At 39.3% G+C, this 19,052-nt stretch overlaps 1 protein-coding gene across 1 annotated transcript; it reads right to left on the bottom strand.

The window, feature by feature from the left end:
* Nucleotides 1-3,270: 3,270 nt before the first annotated feature.
* LOC121948357 (calcium-binding protein 2-like) lies at nt 3,271-18,175 on the bottom strand. The gene is made up of 7 exons (XM_042493742.1): nt 18,092-18,175; nt 16,730-16,996; nt 5,640-5,670; nt 5,398-5,532; nt 4,761-4,870; nt 3,379-3,526; nt 3,271-3,296 (listed from the first exon to the last, which is right to left on the bottom strand). The coding sequence occupies exons 1-7, from the start codon at nt 18,173-18,175 to the stop codon at nt 3,271-3,273; spliced, it is 801 nt and encodes a 266-aa protein (XP_042349676.1).
* Nucleotides 18,176-19,052: the final 877 nt, after the last annotated feature.

Genomic DNA, 19,052 nt, shown 5'->3' with positions numbered 1-19,052 from the left:
AGAGAAGGTTAGAAAACAACAGGAAAAAAATACTTGAGGCTGATGCTGCAGGATGTTTCAAAAGTTGGGACTTATTTAAAAATAACGTTGAGCGTCTAAAATGTTTGTTAGCTGTGGTAATGACAACGATCTGAGACAACCAGAGGACAGAAAGCTGAGGATGGACAAGGACTTTTCCAGCAGGTGGTGCATGATGTGACATTGCTAACGGAGCTGGGAAAGCTAACATCAAACGAAGACAAGCAAAGAGTGTGGACAGAAAGGACAGGACCAGACTGAGACCAGCGGACTGACTTCACAGGCCAGGGACAAGAGAAGGACAACAAGACACACGACAACTTCTCAACAGGTGAGAACAGTGTCTAACCCTTTGAAACCTGAGCAAATTTATTTAATTTCTTTCAAAACATGGAAAAGGCAGTGAGCAGCTTAATTACGTATGGCCCAAAAGATAAACAAAGTGCAGAAAATTATGAAATATATATTTTTTCTGTAATAGAATTTCAGATATGTAATTCATTCATTCATATTTGGTTTATTTGCTATGTCAGTGTATGATTTCCAAAAAAAAATATATATATATATAATGAGTATAAATAGAATTTTTCTGGACAGTTTTCTTTTTAAAACAAATTTTTAGGTCATTTTCATCATCACCTTTTACTATGTTTTTGCAACTTGAGAAACATTTCTTGCCACGTTGGTAATTGCCCTATTTCCTATGTTTTTGAAAGAAATCAAACCAGTTTGCCCAGGTTTTAAATAGCTTGTGAGAGGCAACTAAACAGTGCAAAAAACAGATATGGAGTTAGGTTTTAAAGGCTTAAGCAAGCTAATGTAGTAGTTAATGGAGATAGCCAGTTAGCAGCAGTATTATAATTACCAATGTTGTACACTGAGATGACTGAAACATATCTCTTTTCAGTGAATTTTCGCTGTATATTCTACTTTAAATACATTGTAAGACCTGTAATTTCCGAATAGCAGACTGTTGCTATGGAAAACAAACCGTTGCTATGAACAACAGGCTGTTGCTATGGATTCAGCTCTTACAGTGAGCTATAAATCTTTCTTAAATCAACGTGAACACATTATCCCGTGGTTACTGTGCTGATAGCTTTGACTGTTCCTGTACCGTCCTGTTGCAGGAGAATATAGATGTACGTCTGTGCTGCATTGCTGTTAATTTAGTGTTCCTGGATCTTGTTTTGTAAACCCTGTGTTGATGAGATACAGGTGATTTTAACTCTGTCTACTGTGATGGAGGCTTTGAGTCATGTAAATCCTGTTTAGATGCAGGTGAATGTATGGCGACATCGGGGCTGGCTGTGTGTGTGTGTGATGTTGACCATAGATGAATGCTGTGTCATGCTAAAATGCTCAGGGTGGATCCTAAATGGTGACTTTTACAACTGAACTTTCAGTGCAAATGTTTACATACACAAAATATTCAATGTTTAGCCCTTATTTTGAAAAGTACAATATCCCTACGTAGCTGTTTACACAGCTAATGAAAATAAATATTCCACTAAAATTCCTGTTTACATGCAGCCGTGCATAATTAATTTAACCTGTTCTAACATAGTGGTTCCCAACTAGTCCAGTCACAGTCGAGATTTCTCCTAGTCATTAGTTCAAGGTCCACAAATTATAAATAACCAAAATATTCAATTTTATTTCATAAATTGTAAACAAAATGTTTGCTTAAACATGAAAAAATAAAACACACTCCAAGAAAAAAATAGAAACAGCACTTCAAAATAAAAGCTCTGTGCTAAAAATGGATTGTGCTTCAAAATAAAGTGTATTTTACAAACTTGACTCATTCACCAGTCTCTTGCGTTCCATTCAGAATGGACCCATGACCCACTTTTGGACCGCGACCCAGCAGTTGGGAACCACTGCTCTAACATGACATATTACTACAAAATATAGCAAAGTGGAACAGCTGGAGGCAGTTGCTATTTATTTTTTTTGGATTGTTGGATGATTGGTTTATTTCACTGAAATCCAACATAACCACTTCCCCCATATATTGTTTAATGTCAAAGAGACGTTTGTTTTTATTATTTAGAAGGACTCCAAACTTTTATAAACTGTAGACTTCAGATCATATATCCCCACTGATAAACCCATGTTTTTGCTGAAGAAATAGTTAAAATGTCCCCTAGTTTCTGCTTTACGCTGTGTGCGCTCATGCAAATCTCAGCGGGAACAATGCGGCACAACAGTGGCTGCAGCTGCTGTGAATTGTGTGTTTGTGTCTCTGTTGTCCGCTTTTGTGAAGTTTCATTTCATTTAGACTCTGTAGGAAGCGTCCGCTTATTTAACTGATGTAACTGTGTCCACAGCTGTGTTTATTTGTTGTTGGTAACTTCGATTTGATTGGTTTTACATGCACTCCAATATTCTACCAGTCTTCTGATGTATCCATTTTATCCTTTTTAATTGTCCATTATGAGTCTGACCGTGTTATAGGAGTGCAATGCTGGATCACTGGAGAACTCTTTTATCACAAACTGGTTTTTAATAAGCAGATCCTTACACTGATGCTTAATATTCATTAATGTTTGGAGAAAGAAAAATTTCTATTAAATCATGGCTTCAAAGTTTACATTTGACTTCAGTAACGCAACCCCTTGTTTATCTTTAGGAAACCTTTAGGAGAATATGGTGTTTATGCGTGCCTCCTGGCTTGTTTGGATCAGTTGTTCCCTATTAATATTTTCCTACAGGCTGTGTTTACCTCCGCTCAAACACTGCGTGTTCTTGTTGAATCTCCTTTAAAGCCATGCAGCCTCTCTTTACTCCATTCCCAATTCAACAAACCTTTTGACCATCATCATGTAACAAACTCCATGTTTCCAACATGTTTACCTGGTCAAAATAATTTGCCCATCCATATTTTTTTTGTACATTTCTTTAATAATAAAAAAAGAAGATTTTTACAGTTTTACAAACAAGATTTTACACTCAAAGCTCAAACATTGATATATAAAAATACATCTAAAAACACAAAGTCATAAATGTTGTCTATAAAGCTTTTGATATGTTTTACAGCTGTGTAAGTGCTTCATATTGGAGTTCAGATGTGGATAGTCATCTTTGCCAATCCAAATAATTTTTTTCTTGATTCAGTAGAAAAATATAATATTCGATGTTGTGCTTTTACAAGCAGATGAAGGATGTTCACTACAATGTAGTGTGTCCTCTAATCCAGCTGTTGCATAATGTCTGTCTGTCCATCTGACACGTGGACAGCTGGGCTGGTCAGCGGGACATCATTCGCACAAACTCTGAAAAGACGAGAGAGGCGAGTGAGGAAGATGAGGATGAGCGTAGTTCACAAAAAATAAGATTAAACAGTATTTCACTCACCCTCAAAGTCCACCAGGCCGTCTCCGTTGAGGTCGACATCTCGGAGGATCTCATTGATCTCTCTGTTGGTGACCTGTTCTCCCATCAGCTTCTTCATGGCCTCACGCAGCTCTGTTAAACTGATCTGGCCGTCACCGTTAGCGTCAAACTGGACACAGACAGAAAAACATGCTAAGGATCACATCACATTTAAATTCATCAAGTTTTTATTGTATCAAACTTAATTACATTTTAGGAACACACCAGTTTGCTTATCAAGTCTGCGTTACAACCTCTCACAGTGTCATTTTTCAATGACATGAGACATGAAATGCGACATTTCAAAATCCATCACGTTGTGCCCTGTTTCACAATTCTTTTGTGGTATGACCATAGGCCGTGTAAAAAAAGTGGACGTAGTTACTGTCACGTCAGTCAGTGGTTTGTGTAGCTTCAGAGGAGCGAGGGGTTGATTTGGATCTGCCGTGGTAGCAACTTCTTAATCACAAGGTGTCATAGCTCTGAAGCTCACCCTGCTTCATTGTCCATTTTACTCTTAATGGGACCATAATTTACAAAATGAAGATTTGAAGAGGACTTGAAACTAGTGGTTGAGACTATGAACTCATTAGGAAAATGTTTGCTAATGTAAATCAAGCGAGAAGTAGAGTCATTTTCTCATAGACTTTAAACAGCAGGGCTTCTTTTTGCCAGTGGAGTCGCTCCCTGCTGGCCATTAGCAAGAATGCAGGTTGAAGGCTCTTCAGACTCTGCGGCTACGTCTTCTTCTTTTATGCAGTTTATGGGCATACAACAAACTACAGTGCTACAGTTGATCAAAATAACAATATCAAGCAAAAACTGCAGTTTTTCTCATTATTTCCTGTACAACTTAAAATTGAAAGGCAAACTTCAAATGATTCCTGATAATGTTGATATGTTGCTGGCATCAGAATACTACAGTGTCTTTAGACACACGCAAAATGTGTTTGATTAATTGTTTATTGTTTTTTTTGGTTTGCGAAATGCCTATTTTTTACAAGAGACGTTTGGGCTTGTGCTTATGGGAAAAAGATTAAAAAAAAAAAAAAAGAAAATAGAGGCTTTTCATTAAAATTTCACATAGTCTTCTTGAAGTTTTCTTTTTTGGCACTTTAGAGATTTCAAACACCACTGTGTTTTTGAACTTGAGTTTTTTTATTGTTTCAAAAAAAGTTTTGAGTTTATAGAACCTTTTTTCCGTAGCACACATTTAGGCTTGTCACTGCAGGGAAAGCACCTACGATGACCTCATCCCAGCAATTAAGTTACACCTATGTTTGTCTTTGATCAGTTAAAAAAGGCCCTGTGCCCTAACAGCTGGCTTTGTGTGTGTGTGTGTGTGTGTGTGTGTGTGTGCTGACCTCTTTAAATGCATCTCGTAGTTCTTTGACTCCGATCATGTCTGCGGTCTCAGCCAACATCTTGGGTCCCATCAGCTCCACAAAGTCCTCAAAGTCCACTTTACCTCCACCTGCAACACACAAGTCATAGAAAAACTGCCACATCAGACACCGCTCTTGCATATAAGCATCAACTCTGCATTGTTTCCTCTGGTGTCCACATGTCTCTATTCAATCGTGACAGCAAAAAACACAAAAAAAATGAATCATTTGCATTAACAGTAAACAAAAACTGCTCAATTTTATTTTAAGAAAAATGATCTGTGTGAACAAGTTTCAATAGGTTTCTGTTAACATCTGGACAGCTGTGATCTGACTTTTCCTGTCCTCGTTCTTCTGCTGTGTTTTATTTCATTGTTTTTTATATGTTACATATTCATTTTTCTTCGTATTTATTTGATGGTCACTGTCGATATAAGAAGGAAACAGAGAAAGGGGAGTATAACAAGCAACAACGGCCAAACTGTGGACGTCTTTTTTTTTTGTTTTTTCCTGTTTTTATTCTGTTATTTTGCCATTCCTGTTCAGATCTTTTGGGTTCTGTTGTGTTCTGCTCTGTTCTGTTCGCTGCGATGTTTCAGGCTGTTGTTTCACTCACAGATCTGCTGGCTCAGTTCGATGAGCTCCATCTCTGTCGGCATGTATCCCATCGTCCTCATACACTCCCCCAGGTCCTTGTGACTGATGTAGCCCTTTTTGTTTCTATCAAACTCCACAAATGCCTCACGGAGCTCTGATAAAAACACACAGAAAACACGTTAATGCTGATCAGTCAGCTGTTTTAATAAAAAGCTGCAGGGCAGAAACACAGTGAGGTTTGCTGCAGAGAACTCAGCTCACCGTCAATCTCCTCTGGTCTCAGCTCTCTGTCCTGTTGGAGGAAATAGAGACACATTTTAGCTTCTCACTTCATACCTCTCATGCTGAAAATATTTAGAGAGCTTGTTTGGCCTACTGCAAAGATATAAACTCAGTTGGATTTCAACATCAATACAGAAACACCAAGAGAACGACTGGACGGGGAAGAAATGATTTACAAACGAGAATGAGAGAAATGATAAATGGACTTGATGTAGTTCCACTGTGGTGATGATATGAAATGTAATGTCCATTTACACGGCTTCAAATCTGAGTATTCATTATAGTCAGGATATTATACTCCAATATCATTTGTAAATGTAGTCATAGTGGTTCAGTTTTATGCACTTTAGTTGTTCAGTAAGCTGTATGCATCTCCAAATGAAAAACAGGGTCTAAATCTACATGGATTAAATTGTACACTGCGTTATGTTATACGATATATATAACAGTTCATGCACCATAAATTGCAAGGGTTGACCACATCCTTTGTGGGAGGTTGCCTGGAGATTATGAGATTTGGGAGGTTTAGTTTGTACCTTGGACACATGTCCACTGTTAAGCACACATATGCATCTACCATCTTTTACATAGCACTCAAGCTCGCATGCAAGCCCGGCCGTACAAACAAAAAGTACACGATGGAAGTTGTGGTTCAATATAGAGGACGTTACACTAAAAGCTTTAGAGAGAGAACGATGTGGGTCAAATCCTCAAACATCATTTTATGGTTGCCCTCGGCCTCGTTTCATCACTAAATGCACATTTCCTCCAGTTCAAACCAAATTACAATATGAGCAGACAAGAGACTTTACAGTGGGACACACAAGTGTATAAAACAAGTATTATCAGCAAGTACTGCAGAAGTAATATAAAAATAAACAGTAAAAGTATTCAAACTAGATGATGACAAAGGGCAAAAAAATCAAGAGCCACCTTAATGTCCTTATGAAGTGAAAAATAAATGTTTACAGTTGTAATCCTGTGTCCCTGTGGTAAATGATCATCTATCTTTCTGTATATGTCAGATACATTACAAAAAAAATTAGTATCAAAGTATTCATTCATCAACATCCATCGTTTTCATATAAAAGTGCACATCCCCGGTTTGTAGGTTGAATCAACAGAGAATAGGCAAAAATATCGTGGTGCATTGCATTCTGGGTAGTAGCAGCCTAACTTTAGGTGTTGTGGACCTGCAGATTTTCAGAGTCCAGAGACAAAAAGACTACCTCTCCCTCGCCCATCTCCTGATTTAATGGCAAGTGAAGTGTGTGTGTGTGTGTGTGTGTGTGTGTGTATGTGTGTGTGTGTGTGTGTGTAGCCAACAGTCTGCTAGAGCTCCGCATCATGCTAAAACTCTACGCTCACAGACTTCCAAGTGATCCAATCAAATTGATAGTGTTGGATTTAAATCTCTATTGTAACTACACACTGCTCAAATATTCACTTTCACTGGGAAATACCTGTGTCAAGACGCTCTTATTTTTTTTCATTTCACAAGTACTTAAAGATCGTCATTATTTCAGTTTAAGTTCTGCTTTATGGAGGCACACAGTATTACTAAAGAAATCTGATTAAAAGTCTAGTTTATGGGATTTAGTGGCATATAGTGGTGAGGCTGCAGATGTTAACCAACTGAAACTCCTCCAGCGAGCCAAGTGTTTAGGGGAAAGGTGGTGGCCGACATGACTTGGCTCATTCTAAGACAACAAAACCACAATGATTCGTATTTTAAACCAATGAAAACATGGTTATGAATATTATATACCATTTCTACCAATATATACCCCTAAATCCTTCCCCGAATCATTATTTATATCAGAAGAAGCTAACTGCCATCCAACGGAGTCTTCAGTAAGCTCTCCTGCTGTCGCTACATTGACCTGTATGGAGATTCAGCCTTGACCTCCACCTCTCTCTTGTTCCTCATCACATTTGAGAATAAGCTCCACAAAGCCCGTCAATAATTTTCCATGGAACTGAATGATCGACCCCTGCGAGCACGTGCTGCCAGCAGATTTGATTGTCTGACCTGGACCAGAGATGGCATGACACAGCTGGTGTGGTGGAGAGCAGGAGGGTTCAGAGAGCCACAATGAAACGGGGATGAAAATGAATCGACACGAGCGGAAAAAGCTTCACCGGGGTTGCGTGACTACCACAGTGTGTTCTGTTACATACGAGCGTCTGTGAAAAGCCCTGTTTAAGGAAGATGCAGGCTGGGCCCACGATGTTGTGCAGCATGTTGCAGTTCTTCACCAGCGTACAGAAGGGGTCATTGTATGGCGTTTCCTCCACGTCCTCTTCCTCCTCTCCCTCCTGGCCCACTGCCCTCACCTTACCCCCGAGGGGACCCTCCTTTGCCCCCTTTATTAGAGGCAGACCAGGCTGTTATTGCACCACTCCAACTGTCGGTCACACACTCTCTCTGCATGACCGACTTCTTCAAACACAAAACATAATGATGCATTTCAAGAAACAAGGTTAAGACCCACTGCTTTCTAGTCACGCACAGTAAGCCTGGATTACATAAGCTGCTTATTATTTAAAGGCAATCCACTCACATCAGCTATTATCCTGATGGTGAAAAATCATCGTGATCTTAATATTCTCCCTCTGGATCTGTATTGATGACACTTAGAGGTAATGAGGTAATACTGCTTACTGTCTGCTCTAATAACTCTCATCTTATATCACATATGTGACACGGGCCCTTTTTACGCAGACATTGCGCTGTAGTGCCGTGACAAAGTCTGTTCTTTACAGCGCCTTTGCATTTTTACACAGAACCAAACATTACTGGCATCATGCTGCTCCAGTGTGTGATTTTAGATAGTATGCCGGCACTGCAGATGCAAAAGAGGCGTGATGGGCATGACGGCCGATATGACATAAAACATATGCGTCGGCAGCGCTCTCTAAATAATAATAATAACAATGGCAAAGCATGGCAATAACAATCATTTATCATCACTGTTGTATGCCATCTAATCTTGTCCTCTGCCCAGAGTGTAAGGAACTCCTGGACCAAAGTGTTTTCCAAATTTGCGGACATTTACAGCTGCTGTTCTTCTTTGAGTTTACCGCTCACTGCTGCTAGCTGCTTTTTAAATCTCCTGTGGTGGGTTGCATGCAAAACACTGAGTTAAAACGTCACACCTTCCCCTCCGTTTTCCTGTGATCGTACCTTTTATACAAAATGGCAGGGCGGGATAACAGTACGATATTCCCACCTTAAACAGGTAGTGTTAAAGGGGCTACTGTTACAAAAATAAGTAATAATATGCCATCAAACATTTCGTATTTGGTGGTTTACAGTCAGTGCTGCAATTTTAACAAATATCTTGTGCTGTTTCCTGTATTTAAAAAAAAATGCAGTTTTTAAAGCTATTATCTTGGGATTAAATAATTGGAGAGTAACACAAATAGTAAAAGCATGTAGCAAGTGCAAGAGACAAAGTGCTCTTACCTTCTTCATTTTGTCTTTCGGTTTGGTGCAGTTGCCCATTACCAGACCTGTCCTGGTCAACAGCTGCCCGAATGTTTCCCTTCCTGTCTCTGTCTCTCTCTCTGACACTATCTCTGATCTTTAGTCTGTTTTTACCTCTTCGCTCGTTGGACTTCTCAGAGGTCCAGCTCAGGCTCAAGCTCTGACCTCTCTGCATGTCCCATGCTGCTTACCAGTCGTCACATCTGGTAATCCATACATGAGAAATCCTGAATGACTCCACCCATCTCTATACGATCCAAAGTTAAATGATGTCACAAACAAAAACCAAACTGAACTGAGCTCTCTACTGGAAGCAGCTCACTCGTGTGTCTCTTTGCAGCAGCAACACCCCTGTCTCTTTCTCCTCACGCTGATCAACGCTTTTAATCCCCCTCTCTCTCACTCTCTTTCCTTTTCAGCTGCTCTCTCTCCTCCCTCTCCCTCGCTCCCTCGTTCACATGTTGCACCAGCTTTCAAATGACTTCATCTACAGTATGAGGAGTTTTAGAGGGAGAATTAAGAGGACATAAACAGAGTCAGAGAGAGAGATTAATCCCTTCCATTTGAGATTAGAGGGGGAAGATGGGGTGATGAAAAGAGAAAGGGAAAGACTGAAAAGATGGAAAAGAACAAGCATTAAAGAGTGAATATTTGGGTGTGGGTGAAATCTGAACCCAAACTGAAGCCATACTTTTTAATTGATTGAAATGAAGTTCCTGCTGCAGCTTCAAACTTTAAGTGCAAATGAACCTATTATCAAGGATTTATTTCCAAAATAGAAAGAATTGCAAAAGTGAATATAATCTCTTGTCTTTTTGATGAATGTTGAAGTGTGTGATGCAAAACAAATTTCCATGTTAACTCACAGTAATGTCTTGTCTTGTCTTGTCTTGTCTTGTCTTGTCTTGTCTTGTCTTGTCTTGTCTGTCATCTTAATAAAAAGAAAACCTAGCATCTATAACATTCAATATCAAAACAATGATTTCCTTTTTATTTGATGCAGCTTAAATAACTATATTTTTGCCTTTTGTCTGCCTCTTTGTTAAACATTAGAATGGACTAGTGCACAGTACAAGACTGTAAATCAACAAGCACACAGCTCTTGTATTCATATTATACAGCAAACATTAATAATTAAATCTGTACTTTTCTAAATCACAAGCCTTATAAAAGTGGTGGTCGATTCTAAATAGGCTAACATGAGCTGATATGCGTGCAAGTCATGTGCATGCAGTCCATAGTGGAAAGTTTAGGAAAAATCAATCATAATACATGTATATCTTTAAAAGCTAGAACAGAGGGAATCGATTTTCTCTGTGAATTATTATGATCAATTGGGACATGCTCCACTGAATGAGAAATGTAATTCTAAAATGGATAAATCAACTGTCACAAGCAAGGCTGTCAAAGTATAAACAAGTTTCATAATTCCTGATGAGTTTCGGCAATGCAGAGTTCACCTCTGAGCTGTGATTTTTAAGTGCTTTCTGTGAAGAATTAGAAGTTCAATTTACACTAAACTTTAAAACCAAATGAGCTGTGATGCGTCAGCAGATGACGGCTTATGAGAGCCACAGGATCAGACACACTTGGCAGGAAGTAACGGCTGGAGATGCTTTGAGCTCGCCTCTCGTTTGACCTTCCTACTTCCCAGAACGAGTCTGGCCAAATTGTCTAAAATGATGACGGCCATAATATATCACAAGATGAGGTTAGGAGTGCAGTACTAAGTGGTCAGCTGAGCTTGTACAAAGCATCTGTCACCAAATCTCTCCCAAAGCAGATTTGATGCGCTGTTTACTACAGTGAACCCGTATGGAGAGTACAGTGTGTGTGTGTGTGTGTCAGTTTTACCATTTAGATATCAAATTTTAGCTTTGCATGTTCTTTCTCCAAAACTGAAACACGCTCTTGCATTAAAATGCAGTATAATACAATATACTACAGTATAAAAACACAATAGAAACAATGAGACAAGTAAAATGTATATTTTCTGGTTATTGTTGCTGGTTTGATGTGTTACAAAATGATAAGGTCAAAATGCAACTTCACGACACAGTCTGTATTAAAAAGTCTTATTGCTGGTAAAATAGTGTGTAAAAAGTGTTTCTATAAAAAAAAATTTTCAGTCACTCCAGAAATTTGTTGTTTTTGTTCACAATCAATCAGTTAAGCAGTAAAAAACATCTACTCTTCTTTCTAAATGCACAAAGGCAACATTTTTATCGCTGCAAATAAACACCCCATGCACTCATACGGGTGTTTTCACCCACTCTGGCTGATTAGAGCTCATTGCAGGTGCAACAACTAAAAGCAGGGTGATGAAAATGTCAATCAATCACAGCCAGACAGTCCTGAGAGGAGCTCCAATCAGGCGGGTGCAGCAAGAGCATGCAGTGCATTTAAAAAGAATAATGTGATGGTGTGATTCTGTAAAACTTTCAGGATTTGTGGTCTGCACTGATTTGTTCATCAGTCCTTGTGGATCATAATATCAAAGTACCTTTATAAAATGAGACGTTGTCATTATACTGTTGCAGTCTTCAGCAGTCACCACTAGAGGCCGCTTCAGGCCGGTCCGCTCTAACGGCTGAGCGTTATCTGCCAGCTGCTGCAGTGGAGACTTCAGACAGTAATAACACAACCTCTACTTTTAGCAGAACTTCCTGGCAGATTGTGCAGCTTAACAGTAATGCCCACTGTAAATGAAAACTTTACCCGGAAAAGGTTCTTAAGTAGAAACAGACCGTTTGGACTTTAAAAATCTAATTGTGGGTGATCTGGTTGACACGCAGATACAGATATGAGTGCCGTCAGTTAGTATAATAAGAAAACTGTATCTTTAGAAATAATCTGATCCTCATGGAAGAGATCAAAATGATACTTGGGTCTAGTCTGCTACAATAAGTTTTGCTGCTTGAGACACTGACAAGCTGCTAAGTCAGTTTTATGTCAGTAAAGCAGATACAGAAAGGATTGCCACAACCAATTTTGATTTTATGAATGTAGTTTTGCATAATAAAATAAAAGATTGAAGAATGTAAAGAGCAGACTAATGCAAACATATCGAGGCATGTTCACATATTTTAGCATCAAATAAATCAATTTGCACTCCTTCAGACTCCTCCAGAAAAGTCTGACAACGCAAATTCACAGCAAAAGTTGCTTCAATAAATTTTACGTAAAGCTGTGTCTGCACGAGCAAGACCAATTATTTACTGTGTATGAAACATAAATCATGTCTATGTAATGCAGGTCCCTGCATCTGAATTCTGTTTTAATTCTGAAATATTAAGAAACAAGCCAAACAAAAAAAGTACATATTTCAAAATCTGCACTGGTGCTTTTAATGTCATATTTAGTTAAAGTTTTCATCTAACTACAAACAAAACTACTCCTACAATAAATCAGTCTGTCTGATCATATCCATCACAAACTACACCGCCTTTTAAAAACCCCTCGCATTCCCTCTGACTCGAATCAGTTAAATTCTAACTCGAAACAGCACAATAGAGAATGTGAAGGTATGCCACTCTGTGTGGGACAAGAGCGTCATCTCATGAGGTTCGCGCCCTGTTAGTTATTCCTGCTACTGTGGTTATGGTGCATTACTTTTGCACCAGAAAGTAGGAATTTTTGTGTTCTGAGGCCAGAAATTTCAACTGGAATTTCAAACGAGTCCTGCCCAACGTCTGTCAGAGGACATGTTCCTTCTGTGTTTGTATGCAAAATAGGAGTTGTTATTTACTGGTATTGCTAATAATGGCTAACCTGGGTAGAGATTGTATTGTTAACAACATCTTGGTTTTCTAACTTGTACTGGGATGCGTTTAACTGGGATGTGACATCATTCCTCGCTCCGATGTCAGACTTACATAAAGCAGCATTAGGCTACCTGCTTACCTTTAGTAGTTTGTTTCTTTTAAAAGGCCAAGTGGTCCAAAAAGAAAACCTTGCCTTTGTGAGTGTGACTGTGGACTCGCAGTTTTCCAGCTTTGCGAAGCAGCCGTTCATTAGCTTCCAGGGATTTGTAACTTTTTAACTCACGCAAAGTGTATGCACTCAGTCCAAAAGCGAGATAGTTGACACTGTTTGGGTGTGTGAGTGGAGGTAGCACAGTGTGTAATCCAGCTTTGGGCTGCCAAGTCCTCAGGATCCATGTTGTTAATTGTGATAAGTTTGTCCAAAACCCGTTGCTTGACCACCATAGCTGGCAACACAGTGCAATTGTCACAAGATTGCAACCCTATCCGAAAAAAATGAACACTGCATGATGTCAGCTTAACATTCCCTATACATCTTTATCAACCAATTTAGTGTCATCCTTCATCGAGTTCCTGCATGACTCAGCAAAACTGACACCGGTGGCTGCATGAATAACCCAAGACACAACCAAAACCACTAAGCCTGATTAATTACCTGCTGATCCACCATTACTGATGGTTCCAGTTAGTCACGCCAAAGAGATGCTGCTGGTCCGTGTGTGTGTGTGTGTGTTGTCAGGCTTATTTATGTTATTAGGTTTCTGTTTTGATTACTTTTCAATCGCTGGTATCAGCATTGAATGTCGGTCACAGTAGCAGTTGTAGTTAATTTTAGACACTCGTGACACTAAAACCATGCTTTGTGTTTGTGTACTCTGTGTGTCGGGGTGTGTGTATGGTGGACAGTACTCGGGTAATGTGACTCTGTTCTTTCTTTTGGACTCGGTGAACTTTGTCATGAACTCTCTCTGTGTGTGTGTGTGTGTGTGTGTGTGTGTGAGAGAGAGAGAGAGAGAGACAGCGAGCAGGTAGACATATCATGTACCGATCAGGTGTCTGATGTGCATCAGTTGGTGTCCAGTAACGAGAGCTGCCGATCAGCGAAAGAGTAGAAGAGACAGAACAAACGGAGCATGGAAGAAATACTCAGAGCTATGTATAAATACTCCAGTACAAGTCAAAGTGCTGAATTTAACCTCTTACTGACATATAATGAGAGGTATTTAGCAAATTATATTAGATTATTAGATAATCATTACTGACGCATGAATATGTAAGAAGCATTTTGATGTTGGTGGTGATCAGGGTGGAGTGCATTTTAATAACTTTATATAAAACTGAGTAATTCAGTCAATCACATATGTTATCTGTTGATCATGTTAGATTTGAAATATTAATCTTTAAAGTAATAAAAAATAAATGTAGTTAAAAGTATCAAGGATCTCAAAATTGTACTAAATTGCAGTACTTGAGGAAGTGTACTACTTCTCAACACTGTATCTATAGTCTGCAATCAATAATGAATATTGACTTGATTATATAATAGGGTGTGTATAAAGCTGTAATCTGGAAATCAACAATACTTCAACTAACCACAGTTAACATATAACACATAACTAATCTATATATATATACTATAAAACTATACTCACTATAGCTGGTACCAAATAAATATTTGAGTTAAGAATGGACACGTGTTTACCAAAATATACTTAGGACCATTTAGGATAAACAATATCAAAAAAACAATATCTCATATCACAGTATTAATATACTATATATTTATTTCCCAACCCTAACTACTATTGCATAAAAGTTTTAGGTAATTTAGGTATCGTGACAATGTCTCAGTGATTGTATTTGTTTGAATCGAGTCCATTTTAAAACTGTCGTCTTGGTGAAGCCAGCATTGGTACCCAAAAAGTGTTCCTGGTGTGGTTATGATGTAATTTGTGTTTTATGAGGCATCACTTTAAGGAGATGATGAGCCTCTTCAAGCTCCGTCTGTTTGGTTTCAGTCCAAGTGTGTGTGGGCTCAGGGTCTCACTGTCTGTGACCTGATGCCTGTTACACACAAAGTTTCATCTCGTGATGCACGGGGCTGTCCGTGTAAGGTTCAGGGACCCTGAGGTACCCCACAGCGGAAGATAAATCTCCTCTTCTCCTCAGACTTTGCCAACACGCTGCTCTCTCCCACTCACTCAGCCGGTTACTCTAATTTTGGTTCACTTGCATCACCACTGACATCACATATTTTTTATTTCTGATATTGATTTCCTGTTTCTAACCTCAGCCACACTCATCATCACCCCCTTCAGAGTTTGCTGACGTGATCACAGGTGGACTCACGACTTCTTCATGTCAGGGGAAAAAAAAAAAAAAAAAACAACCCAGAGTGACTCACAAGCTGAGGTCAGACACAGGAAGCAAAAGGGGCTTTGAGTTCAGTTTAATCTCTTTTGCTTTTATTTTCATACACACACACAAACACACAACTTTCTCACACCATGATCCCACATGTCTGACCGCGGGGTGACAGATGCTGTAACGGTGTATATTCTACCGTGCCGTGTCGTGTGTCACTGCTTAACATGTGAGGGATGGGATGTGATACCGAGATAGGGTGTTCATCAGATATCTGGCTGACTATGGCCGTATCTGTTACGGATTACTCATTCGTAATGTTTCCCAAAGTAAAGGAGTTTAAATCCTCTCAAACACACGCTATCTCCGCTGCCCCCTCCATTTCCAGAAGGATTTGAGGTTAAATGAGAAGGCAGAATGGTTAATGTTTGTGCCGCAGCTTTAGAGTCCAACCTAACCATTAAGAAATATAAGCAGCTGTGTAAGGCGTCCTGATCTGTGGGAGACCCTTAGAAATATATTTTAATGAACACGAGACAATGAGGAAATAAAAATTGAACTTCTAGAAATTTCCTGTCAACATTTTGTGCTATTTTTGCAAATAAAATCTGACAAAACAAAACAAAAAGCTCAGAGACAGGGGAAATGGATAGTTTGGGAAGGCTAAATAATTAAGTAGCCAAACCCTGCAATAATAACACTTTCAAAATTTTCTGGTAAAATAAAAAATAAATCAAATAAATCATGTTTTAATGAAAAATGCAAGTACAAAACTCATCCTAAACTGCTTTCACTTTCACAAGCCAGTTTACTGCGTCACTACAAATAATTATATGTAGACGTTCCTCATAAGGAAGAGCACAATGTACTTAAACTCCAGAAAGGTCACTGTAATAATGTGGTAGTAATTAAAGAAAAAACAAACATATATTTGGCTAAAGTAAGATGAACCTTGTCGCTTGTAGTTTTCAAACCAACTTTTGTTTCTTAGTTTATTAGATTGTTGACATTATACCTGTTAAAAGAAACTTTGCCCTTTTCTTAAGGAAATGAATGTTGAGATTTCATTCAAACGGTTCTCCTTTTGTCTAAACGCGGTCTCCCTGGCAACATGTTCAAATGAGGAAGGCCCTCAGATCCAGATCCTGCTCAGGGTCCCCAAAAGTCAAGGACCAGCCCTGTGTGGCTTTATGTCCCCTTGTCTTGTGAGATCAAAGAGATCAGGAGGTTGAGAGAGAAAGCTATTTACAAAAAAATAAATGGAGCACAGCCAGGATTTAAATTTGAATTAGAGGGCTTAGAGTTACAATCGAGCCGGTGGCGAGACATTCAATCAGGCAGAGAACTTGATGCATGAAACACACACACATGAACACACAAACAGTGGCGAGAGTGTCGCAGATGAACCGACGAGGCACACACACACACACAGAGCAGCAGATGGCTCTTACCTGTCCGAACACAGAGTCCACGATGGGCAGCAGGTCGACAGGCTCCCCCTCCTCCTCTTTCTCCTTCTCTCTCCCATGTCGTCCCTCCATCAGCTCCTCCAGCTCCTCGTCCAGCATCTCTCTGTCCTCAGCGGCCGCCGCTGTCATCTGGGGAAACTGAGTGGATTTCAGCTGGCGAAGAGGTGCAGCAGTTTGAATGTCTGCAACACCGCCATCGCCGGTTCGCTTCTTCTGCTTCTCAAGCTTCTTCTTGATGGCGGCCTGCACCTGAGGGACGGGGGGGGGGGAGAGGGGGCAGACTAATTAAACGTGCGTTCAAACTCACACACAGCAAGTCAACATCAAAAGAGCTGCAATTATATTAATATTCAATCAACAGAAAATGAATTGGCACCTATTTTGAGCCTTTCTCGTCATTTCTCAAGCAAAAATCTGATATTTCCTGGTTCTTAAATGTGAGGATTAATTACTTTTACTTGGTCTGACATCATAATAAATTGAATGTTTTTGGGGTTTGAAACGTTGGTGAGACAAAATGACAGTTTGATCTGTTCATACTAGGCTCAAGGATATTGTACAGGCTTTCCTCATTGTTTTCTAGCCAAACTATTAATCAGTTAATTAAGATAGTGGTCAAACATAATCCTTAGTTACAGATCTCAAGACAGATTCACACGCCTAATTTTTGACATATTCATGAAGACAAATAGTTTCTATGTCTTGACACTAGCACATGTTGTCCTGTTGTCTTTTATTGTGAAGGACATTGTTATATCTGCCCCAGAAAGATGATTTTAAATAAACCTAAATTACTTAATTTACCCATGAAAATGCAAAAAAAAAAAAAAAAAAAAATCACACTGTTATTTCACCAACGTCTCAACTTTTCATGAAATACATTGTTACAGAAATAAAATATTGTTATGAGCTTTGCATAAAAAAAACATATATAATTAAATGCATGGCTCTTTCGAGGGTTAAACATTGGAGATTTACAGTGATTTAGTTTACCTGAAAACATTATACCAAATATGGAGGCTCGTGTTTTTCACTGGACAGCCATCATTCATCAGTTACAGCAGTTTCACTTTAACATCTTTAAGTTATAATGTCTTAAAATTGAGTTAAGTGGAACAGAAGCATCAATCCATGCACATTTAAATGATTGTAAATGTATTTTGGGGTATTAAGTTGCACACTTTCACACAGAAAAGCATCAGAACATGTCTTTGAAGGGGGAACCTTGACAGAAAAGATTAAATACTTTAAATACACACATATACACAATATATATATCTATATACATAGATATATATAAACACGCGCACATGTACATATATATAGACACCCATTTTCACGCACCTGTTTTGCACTCCTCTCCGTTGGCGCGCTCATGGCTCCAGCACCGCCTCCTGCGGCGGTCGGCTCTCGAATGATCATGAACATCTCGGTGTCACAGGCTCACATACACACACTCTCTCCCCTTCCCTTGCTCTCCCTCCCCCTCCCTCACCCTCTCTCTTGCCTCTTCCCTGCTCGCCTCGCTTCTGCAGTGGCTCTTGTTCGATTTTGTTTGCTAAAAAAAATCCCCACAAAGTCAGCTATAAAAGATTTAAAAATTTGAAAAATTGCTCAAAGATTAACTCTGTTGATAAAGTGGAGTTTTTGTCTTTGTTTCAGGTATGAATAAATAAAAAAATGAGAGAATGAATAAAGCACATGAAGAAAAAAACAAAAACTCAAATGTTGTTCTTCTTCCTCCAGTTGTTCTGCCTTCAGTGTTTCCCCGAGCTGCTGTCCATATCTCTCTCTCGTGGTGCGTTCAGGTGAGGAGGTTTTTATCTTCAGCTGTCGTCTTGGCTCTGGGATTGAGTTCCTGCACCTCTGCCCTCGCTCGCTATCTCTCGGTGCTTTAGGTGACACTCTATACCTCCTGAACTTTACCTCTCTCTCACGTTATCTACCTGTAACACAACGACCTCTCTCTCTCCCTCTCTTCCTCCCCTTCTTCCACCTTTTCCCGTTCATCACAGGTAAACACTCCCCCTGTTGCCTGGGCGCTTTGTCACAGCCACTCTTCCCGTCAGCCGTGTGTATAAATATCGTTCATGAGTCAAAATCTTGTGTTTTTCTGTTACGTATGTCTGGACTCTTTAGCTCATCTTTTTGTGTCTTGTCTTTTATTTTTTTCTCCTCTCATCCTTGTCTCTGTCTTTATTTCCCCCAAACAGTAATCCTCGATGCTCTACATGCTTTTTTCCTCTCAATCTATCCGCCCTCAATCCCCTCTGTCATATTTGGAGCCTTTGTTGTAACACAAATT

This window comes from Plectropomus leopardus, chromosome 9 (genome assembly GCF_008729295.1).
Source record: "Plectropomus leopardus isolate mb chromosome 9, YSFRI_Pleo_2.0, whole genome shotgun sequence".
Classification (NCBI taxonomy): domain Eukaryota; kingdom Metazoa; phylum Chordata; class Actinopteri; order Perciformes; family Serranidae; genus Plectropomus; species Plectropomus leopardus.
Note: the sequence above shows the minus strand (reverse complement) of the source record. Positions and strands in the feature narration are given on the sequence as shown.

Coding starts and splice junctions, on each gene's coding strand:
- LOC121948357 (XM_042493742.1), bottom strand. CDS start 18,175: ATGTTCATGATCATTCGAGAGCCGACCGCCGCAGGAGGCGGTGCTGGA. Junction 4,871..5,397: donor CGAACTGAGCCAGCAGATCT/GTGAGTGAAACA, acceptor TGTGTGTTGCAG/GTGGAGGTAAAGTGGACTTT. Junction 3,297..3,378: donor CGGCCTGGTGGACTTTGAGG/GTGAGTGAAATA, acceptor TCGTCTTTTCAG/AGTTTGTGCGAATGATGTCC.